The sequence below is a fragment of the Neopsephotus bourkii genome, unplaced genomic scaffold (assembly GCF_033783945.1).
Source record: "Neopsephotus bourkii isolate Nb327-2 ecotype Australia unplaced genomic scaffold, CSIRO-AGI_Nbou_v1 NB_659, whole genome shotgun sequence".
Lineage (NCBI taxonomy): Eukaryota > Metazoa > Chordata > Aves > Psittaciformes > Psittacidae > Neopsephotus > Neopsephotus bourkii.
In genome coordinates, this window is record NW_026901158.1 from 82,920 (window position 1) to 101,560 (window position 18,641).

The 18,641-nt window shown below is 52.2% G+C and overlaps 1 protein-coding gene across 2 annotated transcripts in view; it reads right to left on the reverse strand.

Annotated features, from left to right (window-relative positions):
- Positions 1-18,641, reverse strand: part of RALGDS (ral guanine nucleotide dissociation stimulator) — a 56,585-nt gene that overhangs the window by 37,738 nt on the left and 206 nt on the right. Inside the window, exon 1 of one of the 2 annotated variants that reach the window (XM_061352341.1) lies at positions 5,791-6,223. The exons of the other annotated variant lie outside the window; for it this stretch is intronic. Within the exon in view, the coding sequence (XP_061208325.1) occupies positions 5,791-5,913 (123 nt within the window). The 5' untranslated portion in view covers positions 5,914-6,223. Of the gene's footprint in view, positions 1-5,790; positions 6,224-18,641 lie in introns of those variants that run through there. 2 annotated transcript variants of the gene reach the window in all.

The window sequence follows — 18,641 nt, forward strand, 5'->3', positions numbered from 1 at the left end:
GGATAGCCAGGGCTAAAGTACCCCTGTGCTCTTGCAAAGGCCCCAAGTGGGCACCAAGCAACCCACCTCTGACTGGTGGGACCAAGCCTCTGACTGGTAGCTCAAGCTACACACAGGCCAAGCACAGATGCTTGGTGAGAACCACACATCTCAAAATCTATAAATAGAACACCCCAGAGGTGATCACATTTGGGCTGCAATGAGGAACCCTTGGGCAGAATGAACCCCCAAGGCAGGCTGTGCCCCAGGGAGCTCCACCAGAGCTGGTCAAGACTCCAGAGGTCTGCACTCTCATTTCACTTTGGCAACCTTTGGCAACAGTCTTACTAACTGCTTACTTAAAGTAACCTTGATCTTACTGGCCCAGCAGTCCCATGGCTGCACTTCACTTGTTTATTCAGTCAACACACACACATGTGGCAGTGAAGACTGGACACTTTAGTGCCAGTGAACCAAACATAGCAGCAATTGGTGACCCTTCTCCCAGCCCCTTAAGCCATTGTAAATACTCAGCTACCACACCAACCCTTCCCCTCTCTGAAGCCTCACCAAGGGCTGGAAACAGGGAATGATGCCACCCCAAAAGCCTGCCAAAGGCTCATGGCTGATCCTGTCCATGTCTGCAGCCCATGGGGGTTTAGCTGGCTTGCAGGACAGCAGTTAAACACCCTGCCACAGGGCTGATGAAACCAGCCCAGAGGTACGGATGTGGCAGGAGGTTACACATGCTGCCCAGGGGTGCCACAGCAGCACCTTGAGGCACTTGTGCAGGAGACACAGCCAGGCTTGAAGCTGCCCTATCCATGTACACAAGGCGTTGCACTGGCTCAGACCTTAGCCTGGCCAGGGCAATTCCCAGAAATCCAAGACTTTACAGCGTGCTCCTAAATTTCTGCCCTTGCAGATGAGAATTCAACCTGGGAGACTTTTTCCATAGTTTCCAGTTTGCTCCAATAAAATGGGTGACAATACACCCAAGAGAAACACAGAGCTTGGCCAAGAGCAGGGACCGAGGGATTTGTTGGTTTTACTGTGATGTGGTCAGGAAACAGTCCTAGCATTTTCAGCTCCTCCCTCTTGATAACATCTACCATACGCAGGCAGTGGAAAAGAAACAGCCTTTGATATAAACATGATAGTGTGATTCATTGCAAGGCTGTTTGCAGCTATCGCTTCACCCCAGAGCTCGGTGCATGGTGTCACCCTGTGATGAACAGAAACACTAGCCCCACTGGCTCTTTCTGCCCGCAACAGCCACAGGCTGGCAGAGCCACACCAAAAGAGCAGAGGGATGCAGGAGATGTCAAGTGTCTCAGCAGGGCTTGGCTGCCAGCAAGCATTCATCAGCAGGACAAGAGGCTTTCACACTGTGCAACTCACCCCCTCACCAACTCACCCCATGGCCCAAAGGCACCTGCTGTGTCTGTGCCCCACTTGCAGCCCCTGGGAGGGAGCTGAGCCCCATTGACCCAACATCTGCCTCTAGCCTTGGGGATTCAGTGTTCTAAGCTTGACAAGGAAGGTGTGTTTCCAGCTCCTTTACAGTGCTATGAGGACAGCCATCACTGCTGCTGTGGAACATGACCCTTGACTGCCAGACTGAATCCAGGGGCTGGCCTTGGTGCCCATAGACCAAGTAGATGCTTTCACCCATTAGTGCACAGGAAGTAACACCATTCCCACCCACTCCTGCACGGATTAATTAGGTGACATTTATGCAGCACTCCAAGGTGATACCAGTGCTGCAGACAGGAACAACCAAGCTGGAAATAGCAATTCAACACTGCTGATCTGAAAGCTTTTCTTCTCTGTGCCAAAGGAAAACATTTCACCCAAGATACCTGGGTTGCAGTCAGCTAAAACACTTAAAGCTCAACTGAACAAGATCTCAAATGCATCAGGGAATAAGCCTGTGCTATGGTAAACATGGGAACTAATCATTTGTTCCCATCTCCAGCTCTTCAGAGCCTGACCCTAAGGTCAAACCAAGCTTTTACCTTCTGTATTCCAGTACCTGGGAAAAAAATAATATTGGAGGAATAAATTAGTATGTGAAATTTAATTAGCCCACTGGAGTGGAAAATACCTGGTAACTACTTTGAAATTGAACCTACTGCACCTATTAGGACATCACAGAAGAGAAAGGAAAGAAGTAAAGATGGGGAGACCACAAGGACAGGTTCCAGAGGATGCAACTGCCTAAGCAGCAGTTTCACCTGGTCATGACTCTTCTCAGTCTGCAGAGCTGCATTAAGTGTCCAACTCAAGACCAAAGGCTGTGCTGTTTTCCTCCTTAACTTGCCATTTACTGGACACTTCAACAAGGGAATACTTCCCAGTGATTTTCACTGTGACAAAGGGCTAAGCATTAGCCTGGGATGTACAACCATGAGTGAGCCAACTGACCAGGAAGGAGCGAGGCACTGAGACTGCACATGGCCTGAGCAGCAGCACCCACCACTGCGTGACATCAGCCCACTGTTCCCTCCCAGCCTTGCAGGCTCCAGTGAACAGGGAGCCGGTACTGCTGACAAAAGAACTGCCCATAAAGCTCCATCATGTTAGGCAACTGCCTGAGATGCCACAAAAAGCTGTTATAGCACTTGCAACAGTCTGTTCATCGATTTCCCCATTTCCCAGATATAGAAACTTCTTTTATTAGCAAAGCTTTGGAAATCCCTACCCATAATAGCAAGAGAGGAACCCTGGGAAATTTTGCAACTGCTGTGGCTGAATTATGAAAGGGAAGGAATGATGGCCCCACTGGAAGACAGCAAGAGAGACAGAAACGAGAGACACCTCTGCCTGACACGCACCTCACGTTCCCCTTTCAGCTGACCACCCACTAAACATGGGCACAAGCAGCCCATGTCCCTCCAACCCATCCAGTGGTCTACTGCCTGCTGTTGAAATGCTCCCCAAAGGAGCCCCACTCCATGCTGGGACAGAGCAGTTTTCCTGATAAACAGGAGTATGAGGTGTTGCTCATCACAGAGGCTGCAAGGCACTTTAGAAAGAGGGGAGCTTGCTGATGGGGCATGATACTCCTTTGGCAAAGGGCAGGGAGGGTTGTAAAGTGCCAACTCAACTTCAGCGAGGCACTTACCACCCCAGAATATCCTTTGCAAAGGACAGCAGGGCTAGGAGCTGATGAGTGATGGAGCTGAGACCAGCAGTGCTGGGAAAACCTCCAGTTCCCTTACTTTGAAGCTGATTTGTTTTACTCTGTCCCACCCCTGCCTCCTGCACACTTGCAACAGGCCAGGAAGGCAGCGCTGGGCCAGCCTGCTTCAGAGAAGGCAGGGTCTGACTACTTGTTAGGACATTCCCTGGATAATCGAGTTTCTGGACCCCCATCTCTTAGTAAAACTTCCTCTGGGTTCAAGCACCTAAAGCTCCCCACAAAATACAGCTCCTAAACTTCTTCCCAACCTGACTGTTCCATCTCCAAGAAGAAGGGCTGTTAGTGAGTCTGAAAGTCCTGAAATAGAAGGGGGAAAGCCAACACAGCTCCCTCCAGGTGCCCATGCAAACTGGCAGAAGTGACTGCAGGGAGATGAGCAGGTACTTGGATGCAGTGTGAGCATGAGACACTAAACCCTGGCTGGCCGGAGGGAATCTTTCAGCTGTGAAAGAAGAGTCTTCCCATCACTCCAAAAACACCACTTAGGACTTCCCCGTGGCTTTTCACCACGGGCCCATGCTTTGCAGCAGAGGGAGGTGCCAGCTCCATGGTGCACAGGAGCTGCTATTCCCCCAGTTTCCAGGAATGGAATACAAGGGCAAGCATCCTCAGTGCTGAGCAGCAGCACGCAAACACAAGAGAGGCAGAGCAATCCCTAATCCACCTCCTGATCACAGGTGCTGCCAGCCAGTGCTCACCCCCGAGGATCCCATCCTGCTCTGCTAAAGCACGAGAGAGCAGGGGATGAAAGCACCAGTGGAGCCCTGTGCTGGGATAGGTGATCACAGCTGGGAAACACACACAGTGCACATCCAGAGCCTCAATTTAAATGGAAACGGGGATGCTGGAGATCACATTCCCAGCCTAACCTCACGGCAGTTTCAGTAAGAAGAAAGCCAACCCTTTCAGTCTTGCACAATGGAGCCAACATGCCAGTAATGACCCGAGGGTTGGGGATGCCCCGATGTGCCAGATTGCTGAGCAGTGCCCCACTGTGACACAACCAAAACTCCCACCAACCTTTTTAAAACAGCGCACAACCACCTTAAAAATATTTTTCTTTTGTGCAGTAAACCCAGGAACGTGATTAGCAGCAGAGATCATGTCCAAGCAGCCCAGCGTTCAGTCCCAGCACTGCCCACGCCTTCAGCTTAGGTTTCTTGCTCTGCCGGGAGGGAAGCGGAGCCTCCACCCCTGTCAGGCAAACCCTGAGGATCCCCTGTGCTGCATCACAGGCCACAGAGAAATCCAGCACCAGATCGCACTACTGAGCAGGAACGGGTCTCACATAGTGTAAGCCTTAAGAAACCTGCTGCTTAAAAAATGAAGCTACATCGGAAGCAAGCACCGAGCCGCGGGCTCCCGGCACCCGCCGCCTGGCTCCTCACACCGGCTGCTGGAGGCACCCGGCTCTCGGGCGCGTTTCCCGGCACAGCCCCACAGCTGTGCAGTGGCCATCGCAGGTATCCTCAGAGCAGCAGCACAGGAGGTCCCGGCAAGCCCCGGCGGGGGGTGTGTCTAAATATAGGACTCTCCCTGCAAGTCCCCTGATCCTGCAGAGGCTCCTGCGCTGGGGCTTTCTGCCCCTGCCAAGATCCAACACACTGCCCTGCAAGAAACTCCTCCCTGCTCCCAGGGAAGCAAGCTCCTTTCTGTACTGTCGTTCCACTTCTTCAAACACAGAGATGATGATGAAGAGAAGACGACATATCAACCTTGATATCAACCGTGACATATCGTTTCCCATCAAGAAAATCCAGATTTAAGGCTCCTGCAGTGACAATACAAACAGTGAACACACAGAGCAAGAACATGGCTTTTCCCTGCTCCAAAATCAAAGGAAGTTCTGCCTGGAATTTTAACAGCACCTGGATCACATCTAAAACCCTTACACAGGTGGGACACCAACTGCTCACCACCTACCCCTTTGGAAAACAAGGTCCCTATTTTGGGTTCTCCAGTAGCTTTATCACAGGTTGCCTTCTTGTACGTCAGATTTGTGGCATATTTCTGTGAGAGGCAGAGTTAAAGTGACAAGAGGAGCCCTCAGCAGGAATCCCCTGACCCAAGACACATCAGGAAACCTCTACCTCACTGCTGCAACCAGCACCATTTTTTGCCTCATGGACCAAGCCCTACTCTACAATGGCTGCACCTGCAGCACAGCAGCAGAGAGGGCAGGATCAATGCCCACACAGATGGGAGACGACGCAAGGCAGGCACCACGATGTGCCTCCCAGGTTTCACACGCACCAGCCACTCCAAGGCAGAAGAGCCAGGACATACATGGCAAACACTCCCTTTTGCACTGAGCTGCAATACAAGGCTGTTTCCATGTAGGAAGGCTTCCCCTCCCTCCCAAACTCCTCCTTTAAATTTGGTGCCTTGGATGTGGCAAGTGCAAGACATGGTCTGTCTCAAAATATGCTACTTCAGAGAGGAAACAGTCACACCTGGATGCAGTGCCAGTTCTTGGCACCTTTAACTTTGCCAGAAGTTCATCACACATGGATAGTGCTGGGGTAGGGTCACAGCACCTCTCCTTGCACACCCGCCCCATCCCTGCAGCTGAAAATGGGCTGGCAGCTCACTTGCCTTCTACTTACATCATCATCCTGCACGCTCAGGGGGATATCCAACATGCACATCTGCACAGGCTGCACCAGAGCCTTCTGCACGTTGAACAAAGGTTTTGCCTCCATCTTCCCAGGGATGGAGGGGCTGCTCATCCTCCTCTCTCTCCTCTGCCACTCCTCTTCCAGGAGCAGGTCCAGCCCAGGCAGCAAAACAGATTTGAGATTTCTCCCTGGTCGATTTTGTCAGCACATCTTGTCAACAGCTGCTGCTTCTGCTGCTCTAAGAGGTCTTATTTCCTTCCTTGCAAATCAAAGAGCAGTGAGGAGCTGCACCAAGAGGCTGTGTGTGCGCGTGTGTGAGCAAGTGCGCCTGTGTGTGTGCGTGTGCATGTAGCCAGCGATGTTCCCGAGGCTGGTGAAGCAGCCCCTTGCAAGCACGCCACGGCACACTGCCTTATTCCAGCCTCTCCTTTCTTTCAGGGCAAGCTCAGTGCTGGCTCCAGCTGCTGCTTTGCACTGGCGTGAGGTTTTCAGCCTCATCTACATGCACGGCACTTGCAAACCCCGTGCATTGTCCCAGAGACACAACAGGTCCTGCCTGCTGTTGATTTCAGATTATGCTCAGTGTCTGCAGCAGCTACAGCATTTCACTCTGGCTTTTGTGGCAGGCAGACAAGCAGAGCTGGAAGGATGAGAGGGTGTGAGAAAGAGAGAGCATGGGTGAGGGTGTGAGAAAGAGAGCATGGATGAGATGGTGTGAGAAAGAGCATGAATGATTGGAGCTACAGCCTCCCTTTTTCATTCCTTCTCTCTTCCATCCCTGCTTTCCATTGTCCAAGGCAGTTTCAGCTCAACGCCCTCCTGTACTCCAAGGACCACAGTGAGGCTTAAATAATTCACATCCAGAGAGTGCTTGGGAGCCTTATGGCAGTGCAGCGTGGCACTAAAAGACAGTGAATACTAATGTGCAGGTCAATCCTGCATGGAAAGTTTTGCCCAGATGAGTATGGCACCGGTTGACTTTTCCATCAGAGAGAGACAACGACACTGAAACAGTTTTGCTAAAATGAGTATGGCACAAAATGGGGTGGTTTTGCTACAAAGGGCATCTTCCTACAGAATGCACACTAACAGGAGCAGTAGGATGAGAGAGTAAACACGGAGCAATGTGTATATCACAGGTGGTACAACTCTCACAAAAAAGAGTAAACCTGTGGCCAAGTCTGAGCCATTTTTGCACCCTCATCAGCTGCAGAGACCCAGCTTAGTAACAGGGGAAGATATCCCTCCAGCGAAGACAGCAGTAGACAGAAGCAGTTTGGTGGATTCATCCAGCCACACCCAGGAAGGGGACTCACTGGGACCAGTTAAGCACCAACACAGGCACTGCAAAATGCCAGGGCAAGTCAATACAAAGTCCTTGTTGCCCTCAAACAAACAGGAGTTTACGTCCTTTGAGCTGCCCTTCTTGCTAGGCCCAGGAGGGATGATAAGTAGGGTGAACAGACCCTGCTCCAGCACGCATTTTTTGGTGGTTTCCCATGACTGCAGGCAGCAGCAGGTCCCACTCTGGGGCTGCCTTTTGCCAGGCAAAGGTTTGCAACAGGGCAGCTCTGTCCCGGCTTTCCCAAAACCAGCTGCTGCCTTGAGGCCACAAGCCTCAGTGTGTGGCATGCCTGGGTCTCAGAGTAGAGTAAGGAGCCCTGCTGAGCCGGGCATTCCTGTGGTGTTAGGTAAGCTGGGCTGGGCCAGCCCTGCTCAGCGCCCAGCCAGAGCGGGGCTGAGTCACTACCCCAGGAGCCAGAGCTGGCCGGGGTTCGACAGGTCTCACACACACTTGCAGAGCTGGCACCTTCCCAGCACACTGGTGCGGAGCATGGGACTGCAGCGGGGTGCAGCCCACCCTTCCTGGGAGAAACACAAGAGTGAAAAACCCAGTGTTTACATCCTGCAGGAATGGGAATTCACATACAAGCCTGAAACAAGACCGGATGGGATTAAACCCACCATAAAATATGTTTTAACTGGAAATAGGGCAGATTTTTCAATCATTGTGTAGCTGAGATGAGCAGCAGCAACGACACAGAGGGCAGAGCTGCCGCAGCCCTGGGAACCGCTTTGCAGGAGAAGAGAGAGGGGACATCACAGCTCAGCCCATGGACAAAGCAGTATTTCCAGGGCCATCTCCCAACTTCTAGCTGACAGCATTTTGGCAACTGTTTGGCTCTTTTCATCGCAGAGAGGTAGTGCCACAGCCCAAGAAACACCGTGACATGTCAGTCAGTATCCCCCTATGTGGATGATGTCTTGGTGACTCAATACAACGTGCACTCCCAAGGACAGTCCCACATTTCACACTGCTATCATAAGCAACAAAATCTGTCCCCAGCACGGACAGTTCCCATAGCTCTGATTCCAGCAAACGTGACTCAAACCTTCGCCTCAGCCCAAGCTCAGGTTACTCACCTCCCCACAACAGCAGGTAGGCAGAACATGGCTTTCCAATAACAATCTTCCAGTAACAAGCTGGGCTTGGCCAGATGGAATTGCACCTTCCGAAGGGCCTAAGTGACTGCATCAACATCCTTTGAAGGACACAGATTTCACAGTCCAGTGCCAGAGTCCCCAAGGGCTACCATCCACAGGAACCCACTTATCACCCTGTTCAATAGCTATTATTTACCATGGGAACAGGAGTCTCTGCAAAGGTGGTGTGGAGGTGTAGCAGGCCCATCACCTGCGGGTGCCCGGGTCTGCAGAGGCTCTCCTGGACTTCACGGTAACAGCAAGGGATAGACAGCAGAGTTTGCTACCCCAGAGCACAGACTTCTGGCAGGAGCTCAGTCTGCTCTACTGGTCCCCAGAACACAGAACGGTTCTGCCAAGCAGCTGTAGACACCAAAGGGTTGTCCTGAACCTTCTGGAAAAGTCACAAGCCACACAAGCAGACTGCAAAGGAAAGCAAAACTGTAAGTGCAGAGTCCCAGGAGAGATGGCAGGCAGCACAGCAGTGGCTAAACAAAAGAACAGCCACACTGGAGAACCACCTCCAGCTAGCAGGAACAGGACACAGTAGACGGGCTGATGGGACATGAGAGCTGCTGGGTATGGAAGGCTTCAGCCAAAGGTAACCAGCCAGACATGGGTATTCACACAGTCCCAGAGACAGCACAAAACCTTCTCCTCATGCCAACTCGTACACATCCACCCACCGGTCTCCCCAGACACCTGCATAAGTCACTGGGGAACATAACATTCCTTCAACAGAAACAGGCAAAGTGGTTTTGAATGATTTTGCATCAGGAGATTTTCTGCAGAATTACAAAGGAATGATTTCCGCAGCATGAAACCACCCCAGACAGGATGATCCTATGCAGGCTTCTGAATGACAGCCTCATCCTACTGCTCCTCCAGTCTGCCTGGCATGAGTGCTACAATCTCAGATCCTCCAGCAACAGCAGCAGATTACCTTAAACGCACCACTGCACTGATAGCAGAAGAGCTATTCTCACAGACAGGATGCACAAACTGCTGCAGCCCAGCAGCAGTGCATTCAAGCCCAAGGAGTGGGAAAGCCCTGCAAAGGGTGCAGGAGAAATCTCCCCCTGGTACCACCTTGGCACAGTGGCCACTTCTGGCAGGCAGGGAAGCCCTAGCACAGCCACTGATGCTTCCCCATTTCATTTTGCACTAGAGCTCTATTGTTTCCTGCAGATCCAGCTGAGCAGATAAAGCACATCATGAGACCTAACTGCTTAGCAACCATTACTGGAAAAACACTGTTTTCCAGCAAGTTTTGGCACTAACAGAACAACTGCAGGGCAAATAAACTGTGATTCCTATGCTGTATGTATCCTTCTCCCAACTGCTTTACTGCTGCCCCAGGGAGAAATGGATTGCTGCACTGAGAAGTGCACCTACTCCTTAAGGTATGAACGGCCTCTACCACCCTGCAAGCACATGACTTTGGGCACACCGCGATGGACCAGGACTGAATCTCTGCATAGGAGGATACATGTTTCAGTGACAAACTCATGCATAGGAGGATCTTAGTACCCAGCATAGCTGCAATGGCATAAATGTTCAGAATGATCCAAAAACTGGTGACCAGCCTCTCCCACCACATTGGCTGCTCCTCACACCAAGTGATTCACAAGGACAAAGGCCCATCTAAGAAGGGCTGACTCCAATGCCTGATGCAGTCAAGTGAAGACTTACACAAAATTAAAGAAATACCACAGAAATAACAATGGCAAGTTTGTTTTTCAAAGGAAATTGCAACTCTGCATGTTGTCCACAAGCCCAAATGTCATGGCATCCTACATATGCACCATTTGGTTTTGAAATAACACAAACCAAGTGGTTTATTTTCACTGTGCAAGGCTGATAGAAAGGCAAAGAGGAAACAAAGCAGCATGATGGGTGAAAGGCAAATGGAAAATCCCAACACTTCTTCCCCTCTAATAGCTCTCGGTAATAGAAAGGGGAAACCTGCTTTCAAAAACACATAAATCCCAATCTGAAGCATCCCCCTGAAGAAATCTGGCATTTACAGAAAGCCTGTGGATAGATTTAGAGGCAGACACAGGAAGCAGACAAGAAGACGGACGCCTAATGGGACTTGCAGGAGACCAGGAGCCAGTAGGATACGCATTTCTTAGTGAAAATCTTGATACATAAGTTCATAGGTGCTTCTGCATATCCCATTTGAAATCCATCTGCTTTGTCCCAAATCAGTCGCAAGAAGAAATCCCACTGCAGATCCCACTGCACCCTTGTTCTGGTGTATTTATTTGAAGAAGCCACCCTTGTTCCTTCAAAGTTATTCCCAACGGCGGCCGCAGCTCATGCTGCAGCTCAGGCCCCTGGAAAGCCCATCTGCCATTCAGCATCCTGAGGCGGATAAATTCCCATGCTCCCCAGAAGAGATACATATGCAAAATTAATTTGCAGTTGAGCCCGCACGAAGCATGGGGCGGCCTTCTAATAGCTGCAGAGTAGCAACGATCCATGCAAAGTGAAGCCAGCAAGCTTTAGAGGGGGGGTGGGGGAAACCAATTAGTTTTCTTGGGATTCCTCCACACATTTGCCACCTGGGGGATTTCAATTTTCATACTCTCCTGAGGGTGGAGAGTGCACCCTGGGAGCCATCGTGTCCCAGAGGGGAGGGACAGGGACATTTCCCAGTGGCCACCCCTTATGGTCCTGTGATGCAGCTGTGCTGGACCAGTCTCCATGGAGACTGTCACTGCAGCAACAGAGACCAGAGGTGCAGCTCATGGCACTGCAAGAAGATGCAAACAAGGACAAAGACCACCTCTCTCCCATAGAATAGGGATCATCAGGTACCCATGTACCTCATTTCTGCTTCTGAGACCATTTCCCTGCATTGGCAGAATAAAAGGGTTCTACTGCTTGTGATCCAGCTGCCTCATCCCATGCTGAAAGCACTTTATCCTGCTGAAATCAGTCCCACAGGAGCTGATAATATTGAGCTGTCACAGCGGGTAGAGCATCGGGAGGGAGCCATGCTCAAAGCTGTCATGGCAACAGTTATTGAGTTTCCATAACCACCCTCTCTCCAGGTGGGGACAGACCCCAGGCTGGGGACACTGATGCAGTGTCCTCTGCCTTTACAGGAGGCCCCACCAGAGCAGCACACAGCCCGGGAGGTGGAACAGCCTCCCTCCAGCACCACACTGGTCTCTTGCCACATACACAGAACAACCATCAACTGCCTGTGCTGTAAATAGGATGAAATTCAGCCCTGGAGGCCCACCATTGATTTTCACTGCCTAACAACAGGAAAGCTTTACAATCCTATTAACTAAACACCCTTTCAAGCAGCACTGGGATGTGCAGAGGGGAGCTGTGCAGTTAGATCCACCCCATGCAGCGCCTGGCTGCAAGAGGTGCTGGTGCCACGTCAGTGGTGGGCCCCGCAGAGGCAGGTTGAATCCCACCAAGAAGCACAGAGCGTTGGCTGCAGATCACTGGCCAGAGTGCAAAGGAGCGAGCAGGCCTTGCACAGGAAAATGGTGCCCACACGTGAAAACCTGGCCGGACTTGAGCCCTGAAATATTGACAAATATCACTGCATTTCAATCTCTTCCTAATTACCACCTGATCATATTTGTAGGTGCTTCCTTGCAAAAGATAGACTGCTTTGGCCAAAATATACAAGCATTTAATAGAAAAATGTGAATTTCATCCTAGGAGAAAGGCTGTATCTCAGAATACTATTTGCAAAAGGTTTCAAGATTATATCCCTCCTCTCTAGTTTGCAGCAACAGCCAGTATGAAAACAAAAATAAGCCTTTCTGGGAATGTGAAGTCCCAGCTTCCCAGCCAGCCCAGAGCCACATCGCATCTGCACACGAGGGTGAGAAACCTGTGTCCAGTGAGCTCAGAGGACACTGCTCGTCACACACAGGGACAGGCACCAGTGCAGCCATGGGCACTGTGACCAGGCCTCCTCCAAGTGACATAGGAGGGGCCGTGCCACTGTATAACATACGGGTGCCCCGCTGATGCCTCATCTGACCAAAGTCCCTCGGGGTCCAGATCTGCCTCCAAATGGCATGGCTGGGGTATCTGCAGCAGTTAGCCTGAGGACAACGGTCTGTGCTGCATCAGGAGGGAGATAAACGCCTTTTCACCAGAGGAAATGCACCTTCCCCAGGCTGTCTAAGCATTTATCAGTCATCTCCCCTTCCCTTCTCTTCAATCAGTTAATCACACAGCACTGCCAATTGCCAGACCTAATATTTTTCACTATGAGTTAGGAATGCAGAGACACAGGATGGGCACTTTGTCAGAGGACACGATACTGCCAGCATCCCCATCAGTATCACCTGCAGTGACAGAGAAGGAGGCTGGGCTCACCTCTCTGAAACAAAACTCTCCCTTCCTTTCAGTGTTTATTCCACAGGGAGGCAAAACAGGGTGCCCTCCACAATCACTGGGACAGCAACCTGTCCAATTCCCCCATACAAGGGACAAGTCTATGGGGCCACAGGCTCTAGTCAGCAAATCCACCACACAAGAGGCACCACGCTTGCACCAGCCTCCTTAATATTGGTGCCACAGAGGACAGCACAGCCACCATAAGTACCAGCCTGTCACCATGGAAATGCTGAATGGGAGGGTTTGAAGGCTGCTGGGACTTTCAACAGGGGCCTTTGTACAAATGCTCAGGGCTCATGGCTGTTTAGGAGGAGACCTGTGCACCCCTTGGCCTGCTGGGCACAGGGCAACTAACATGGGACTTCTCCCAGGATAAAAGAAAACACCTGGAGAAAGGACATCCCTTCTCCTCCAAACTTCACACAGGCAGAGCTCAGCCCCATTCTGTGGCTGTCCTCTCCTGTTGTGACCACCAGGTCTGCAGCTGTGGGGTCCTGGGTCTGCACAATCAATGCTTCTGCATGCCTTGAACAGCACCGCCATGGGAAGACTCCTCCACACCCCCCAAAGCAAACCTGACCACTGCTCCCACCGAGGCCACCCATATTCCTATTCCCCATCATTCAAAACAAGCACAATGCAGCAGCCAATCTGACCAGGAAGCTCTCACCTGCCCTGGACCTTACTGTGCCACCCCAGCTGCCATTGCTGCTTTTCATGTCAGCGGCATCTCCTCCCCAGGGAGGTGAGGGAAGAGCCATGACCACATGGGACACAGTGCCGAGAGGGATGGGCAGGAAGCACACAGTGGGAAATCTGCTGTGAGGTGGAGGCAGCAGGGCCAAAAGAACAGGGCAGGGTGGCTGCCAAAGATTTCAGAGGGACCTACAGGCTGCCCTGTGAAATGACCCCAGCCTCCTCATCTCACACCAACAGCCTGCACAGAGCCAGACAGGTTCCTCCAGCACTGAACATGGCCTTTGGAGTGTTTGCTTCCTGCCTTCAGGCCAGGCAGGGCGTTTATAGCAAGGAAGTGGGAAACAGATTGGGACCACATGGAGGAGGAAAGATAAAAAGCAACAGCGGATGTCCTGAGAAACCAGCAAGGGTGTAAGCCAGGCACAGTTTGCAGGGTAATATCAGCCAGCATGAGCCTTCAGGGAGGAGGTTCACATGGCCACAGTGTGGATCCTGGGCAAAGCATTACCTCTAGGCTGTGCCAGCAACCTGCACCCCAGCTGCATATTCCCTCCTCTGGTAATGCCAGGACTGCCTCTCCCACCACACAAGTACTCCCTCCAAACAGCAATGGTCAGCCTACAGCAGTCAGTGTCTACACACGGGACTCACTCTCCTGTTTCTTTCTGTTCTAGGTCCTACAGGGAAGTGTGGAGCCTTACCTGGGATGCCTTTTCATCCCAGGGCTCTCACACCACATCTGAGGTCTCTCTCCAGATCCTACACAGGAACACGACAGACCAAGGGACAGCTTCTCCACCCTCTCTGAGCTGCAGCAGGCGAGTGACCTACCAGGGCACAGCTGAACCCCTTCCTTCCCCACCAGACCCACTGCCCTGCCTCTTTTCTCCCTTCCCCCCGCCTTTGAAACCTCTCTCCAGGCCGGGTGGTGGAGGATGCTGTATTGCAGCTACACCCTCTCCAGGGAACACACGAGGGCAGGAGCCCACGGGGCCATCCCAGAGCTCAGCGAAGCCGGGAGAATAGAGGGGCTGTAACTCTGCAGAGGATGAACTCTCACTGCACTCCCGGGCCTCAGGGGAGTGGGAAGTCTGTGATCCTCCAGCACCACCACCCCCAAGCTGCCTTTGACGTCAGCACGTGTCTAAAAACATTGTCTTTGACCAGCAGCCAAAACTTGCAGTGCAGGCAAGTATCAGTGGAGAAAGCAAATACGAGCAGAGAGCCTTCTCCAAGATCACTGGCTGGTGGTGACAGACAAAGGTGAACATGCAGGGGTTCATCCAGGTGACTTGGAAGCTAAGAGGTCCCCAAGAAATCAAATTTAAAATGAAAATCCCCAAGGAAAACAGATGGGTGAACGCTCACTGCAGGTCACGCAGGCTGGGCTTGGACGGTCCCAGCAGGAAAACCTGCTAATGTCTGCAGGCTCTGCCAGTGCCACTGGATCCCACAGCAGCCGGGGCCAGCTCCAGACACAGCAAACCCCAGCACTGCTCCAGCCATGGGGGCAGGAACACAGCACATCCAACCACACTGCCCCATTCACGGGTTTAAATAAAGCTCTACCAACACTGACAGCACAGCCGGGGCAGCCAGAAAAGCAGCAAAGGCACCTCTCCCAGCCACTGCTGATGGAAAGGTCATGTATTTGCCTCTAGTCTACCAAGTGCTAGAGAAAGCTGGGGGGATGGGTTGACTGGTGGCAGTGGGAACAAGCACAAAAGGGAGCTGTAGATCAGGGCTGTTTTTACAGGAGGGACACAGTGACTGATCTGGCTGAGGTGTCACAGCAGGCCCATGGTGGCTTTGGGATTGGACCTTAGGTCTCCGAGGTTGGAGCTGGCTCACATTACTCATCACCAAGAAGCCAAACACTGCTCCTCCTTCGTGAGCAAGACAAGGCACAAGCACCAAGCTCCTCTGAGCAGATCTGCTCCCTGCAGCAGAGCTCAGGTCCCTACGATCGCCGCTTTCCAAGAGAGCCTCTGCCACGCTCCCACTCCTCAGCACTGATGAAGGCAAAAAGCGAGGCAGTGATTGATAGGGAGAACAACAGCGCCGCCTGCCGCACAGCCCGCCCGGCCCCGCAGCCCGGGCCTCCCCCCCCCCGGCGCACTGAGCCGCTCTTCACGACCCGCAAAGCGCATCCCCGGCCAGCAGCACACCCGGGAGCAGCAGCAGCCCTGCTGCAGCAGGAAGGAAACCTGCGACAGCCCCTCCGGGCACCCGCAGCTGACTGCCTGGGGACTGCCTCTAGCTTGGACAGCAGAGCAAAGGACAACAGGATGGGGGAAAAACAGAGCAGAAAAAGAGCATCCCAGAGCCCATTTAGGGACCATAGTGTGTGAGGGAGATGGATGAAGAAGCAGACAAGCCACCCCTCTTCTCCATCAGCAACCTGCAGGTGAAGCACATCTTCCAGCCTCTCTACAGGCAAGGGGATAGGAGAAGAGGCAAACAGTACCTAACGTACACAAGGCCTTGGCAAGTAGCTGATACGCTCCCAAGTAGAGAGAAATCCCAGATCCTGTCACTACATACCATGCACTCCCATATGTACCAAATCACCCTGTTATCCCAGGGAAACTCCAGGCAGTGGGGACACCTGGGAGAGCAAGGTCAGCCTGAGGGATCCAGCTGCAGTTTCTCTACACCTCCAGTCCCAGTGGCTGTGTGTAGTTCCCAGTTTGCCAGCCCTGCTCCACAAGTGACAGCACTATGGTGGCAGGTGAAGCAGTTTCTCTGCATACACCACCTGAAAAGCATGCTGGCATCCTCCCTGAGACAGATCCATGGAACAGTTTGGGTTTGAAGGGACCTTAAAGCTCAGCCAGGTCCAACACCTTCCACTAGAGCAGCTTGCTCCAAGCCGCATCCAACCTGGCCAGGAACACTACCAAGGATGGGGCAGCCACAGCTTCACTGGGCACCCTGTGCCAGCGCCTCATCACCCTCACATGGAAGAGCTTCTTCCTTATATCTACCCTAAATCTTCCCTGTTCTGAAAAGCCCCTTCTTTCTTCACATGCAGAGTCATCTCGGAGCAAACTGACCCAAAGATAATAATAAACTGCACTGAGCTACTGGATAATATCAATGACTACTGTATCCCAGAGATTAATTCTGGATCCTGCAGCAGTCACTGCATCCTCTGTTCACATCTGATCAGCACTATCTGCAGGCACACACGCATGATTGGGAGCTCCAGATGGAGCAGCTGAACCACGCTGAGGAGGAACTTTTCATCTCTCTACCCGCTTCCTCACAGGCCTGCTGCCAGCTGGACCCTTGCTTGCTGTCACTTGTTGCCAACTCACACTCCTACCTGTGGCAAGGCATCACCAAGAGTTAACTCCTAGCCATTGGAGTCCCCTCAGACACAGCTCCCTTCCCTACCTCAGAGCAGATGACAGATCGCCTGCACTCGGGCACTCTGAGCCCTGCCCTCAGCCAGCCCCAAGCCTGCTTGTCTGCCATCTGCTCCCTTCTCCAGCCCCAACAGCCAGGAAGGGAGAGAGCTTGGTTGAGGATGGAAGCCACCTTCTGACCCAGCTGACAGGCAGGTTTTGGTTTGAAAGGCTGAAATTTACCACTGCACATGAATCTTTGCTTTCAGATGTCATGACACCGTGAACAACACATCTGCAGCAACTAGAACAGAGATGAAAAAAAGCTTGTTTGCTCAGCTTATTTACTTTGCAGCACTGAGTTTTCCCAGTTCTTTGTGTGGGTCTTTCCCTTAGCAACAAGGGAGAGTAACATTAGAGAGACATGAAAAATGTAGCTGTGCAGTGGTGAGGCAGGGTGCCTGTGGCAGGGTGCGGCTGTGGGTGCAGCTGGAAATTCCTTTTAACTGATAGTCACAAGTGACGTGACTTGGATGAACTGCATCCCTCAAAGCAAAGTGGCCACCCTCTTCAAGCAGGATTCAGGCTTCTAACCTGTGCTCTCCACGGTAACACCTGCCACGAAGGATTCCAGCCTTGTAACAAAAACCTCTACATGCCTTAGCTTACCCAGATATAAACCAGGAGTGAGCATAAAAAGTGACAAGAAGGCTAAAGTGGAGACTTTAATACAAAGCTCCCCATAGGAATGCAACATGCATTCCCAACATGGAAGGGAGACTGAGCTCTGGACATTGCTTTTCTGGACAGCTTTACACCTGTAGTTTTCTGGATTGCCTAGCAAGATTATTCTGCTAGTGAACAGCCATGTTGACAGAGCACTCTTATTCTTGGCTTCTGGCAGGGTCAGGATCGAAACCCCAGTATTTTGGTTGCCAATCCCCTTTTCCAAAGGGACATGCCACAGTCTAGCACACATGCATGCTGGCTCCTGCCTCACACACTCCCAACAGAGCTAATTCAGCTTTTGTTTACAGGGCTGGACCAAGGCAAATGAGGTCCAGACCAAACAGACCCAATGGGTGCAGGAAGTGGCTCTGGTACGCATATTTTCCAGTCCAAAAACACGAATCCCTGCCCACTTTTCCACCACAGCATCAGCCCTTCCCTTTACTCATTCTTGGGTTCCCAGGAGCCATCCCTGCCCACTTACCTTACCACCCCCACAAGGGCAGCAGCACAGATTCCCCTTCCCTTCCCAGGGTTGGTGTTGTGAGGGGAACATGAGAAGAGGAATAGGAAGTATAAAGTCAGAAGAGTATCACGACCAAGCACCCCATTCTGATAAGACCCCAAATTTCATACCTCTGCTTCATCCTGCCCCCGAAGCTCCAGTGGATTTGTGAGCATAGAGCTGTTGTCCACCTTAGCTCAGTTTAGCTTCATTTAGCCTTGTAAACACACACAGGCAGGGACAAGGGACCTTTAGGTGTCACTTGGCTTAGGTGCTGCCTGAAGAGCTGCGGCCCTGGCCTGGTGGCATAGCATGCAGCTTTGCAGCCTGCCAGCAACCACACAGCTCAGCAACGGCTGCAGCATCACACTGCCAGCCAGATCCTTGTCCCAGACTGTCTTGCTTTCACTCCTAGTCCTTCACTCCCGCTTCTACCGGCAGCACTTACCCACTGCGCAGCCGGAAAGCAAACGGAGAAGAAACAGAACAAGAACAGATTCCCTCCTGTAAAAGATTCGGCCTCTCCCCGGCCAAAGCTCTCGCTGCACATCGGGGCCGGGGCTGCTGCACAGACGGTGTCCTCCCCGCCGCAGCGGTCAAAAACAAACAGGAGCCCGCAGCGCCGGAGCGCCGCACACGCATTAAGCACCCACCGCGAGCCCCCCGCCCCCCGCTTGGTGCTGGAGGGGACG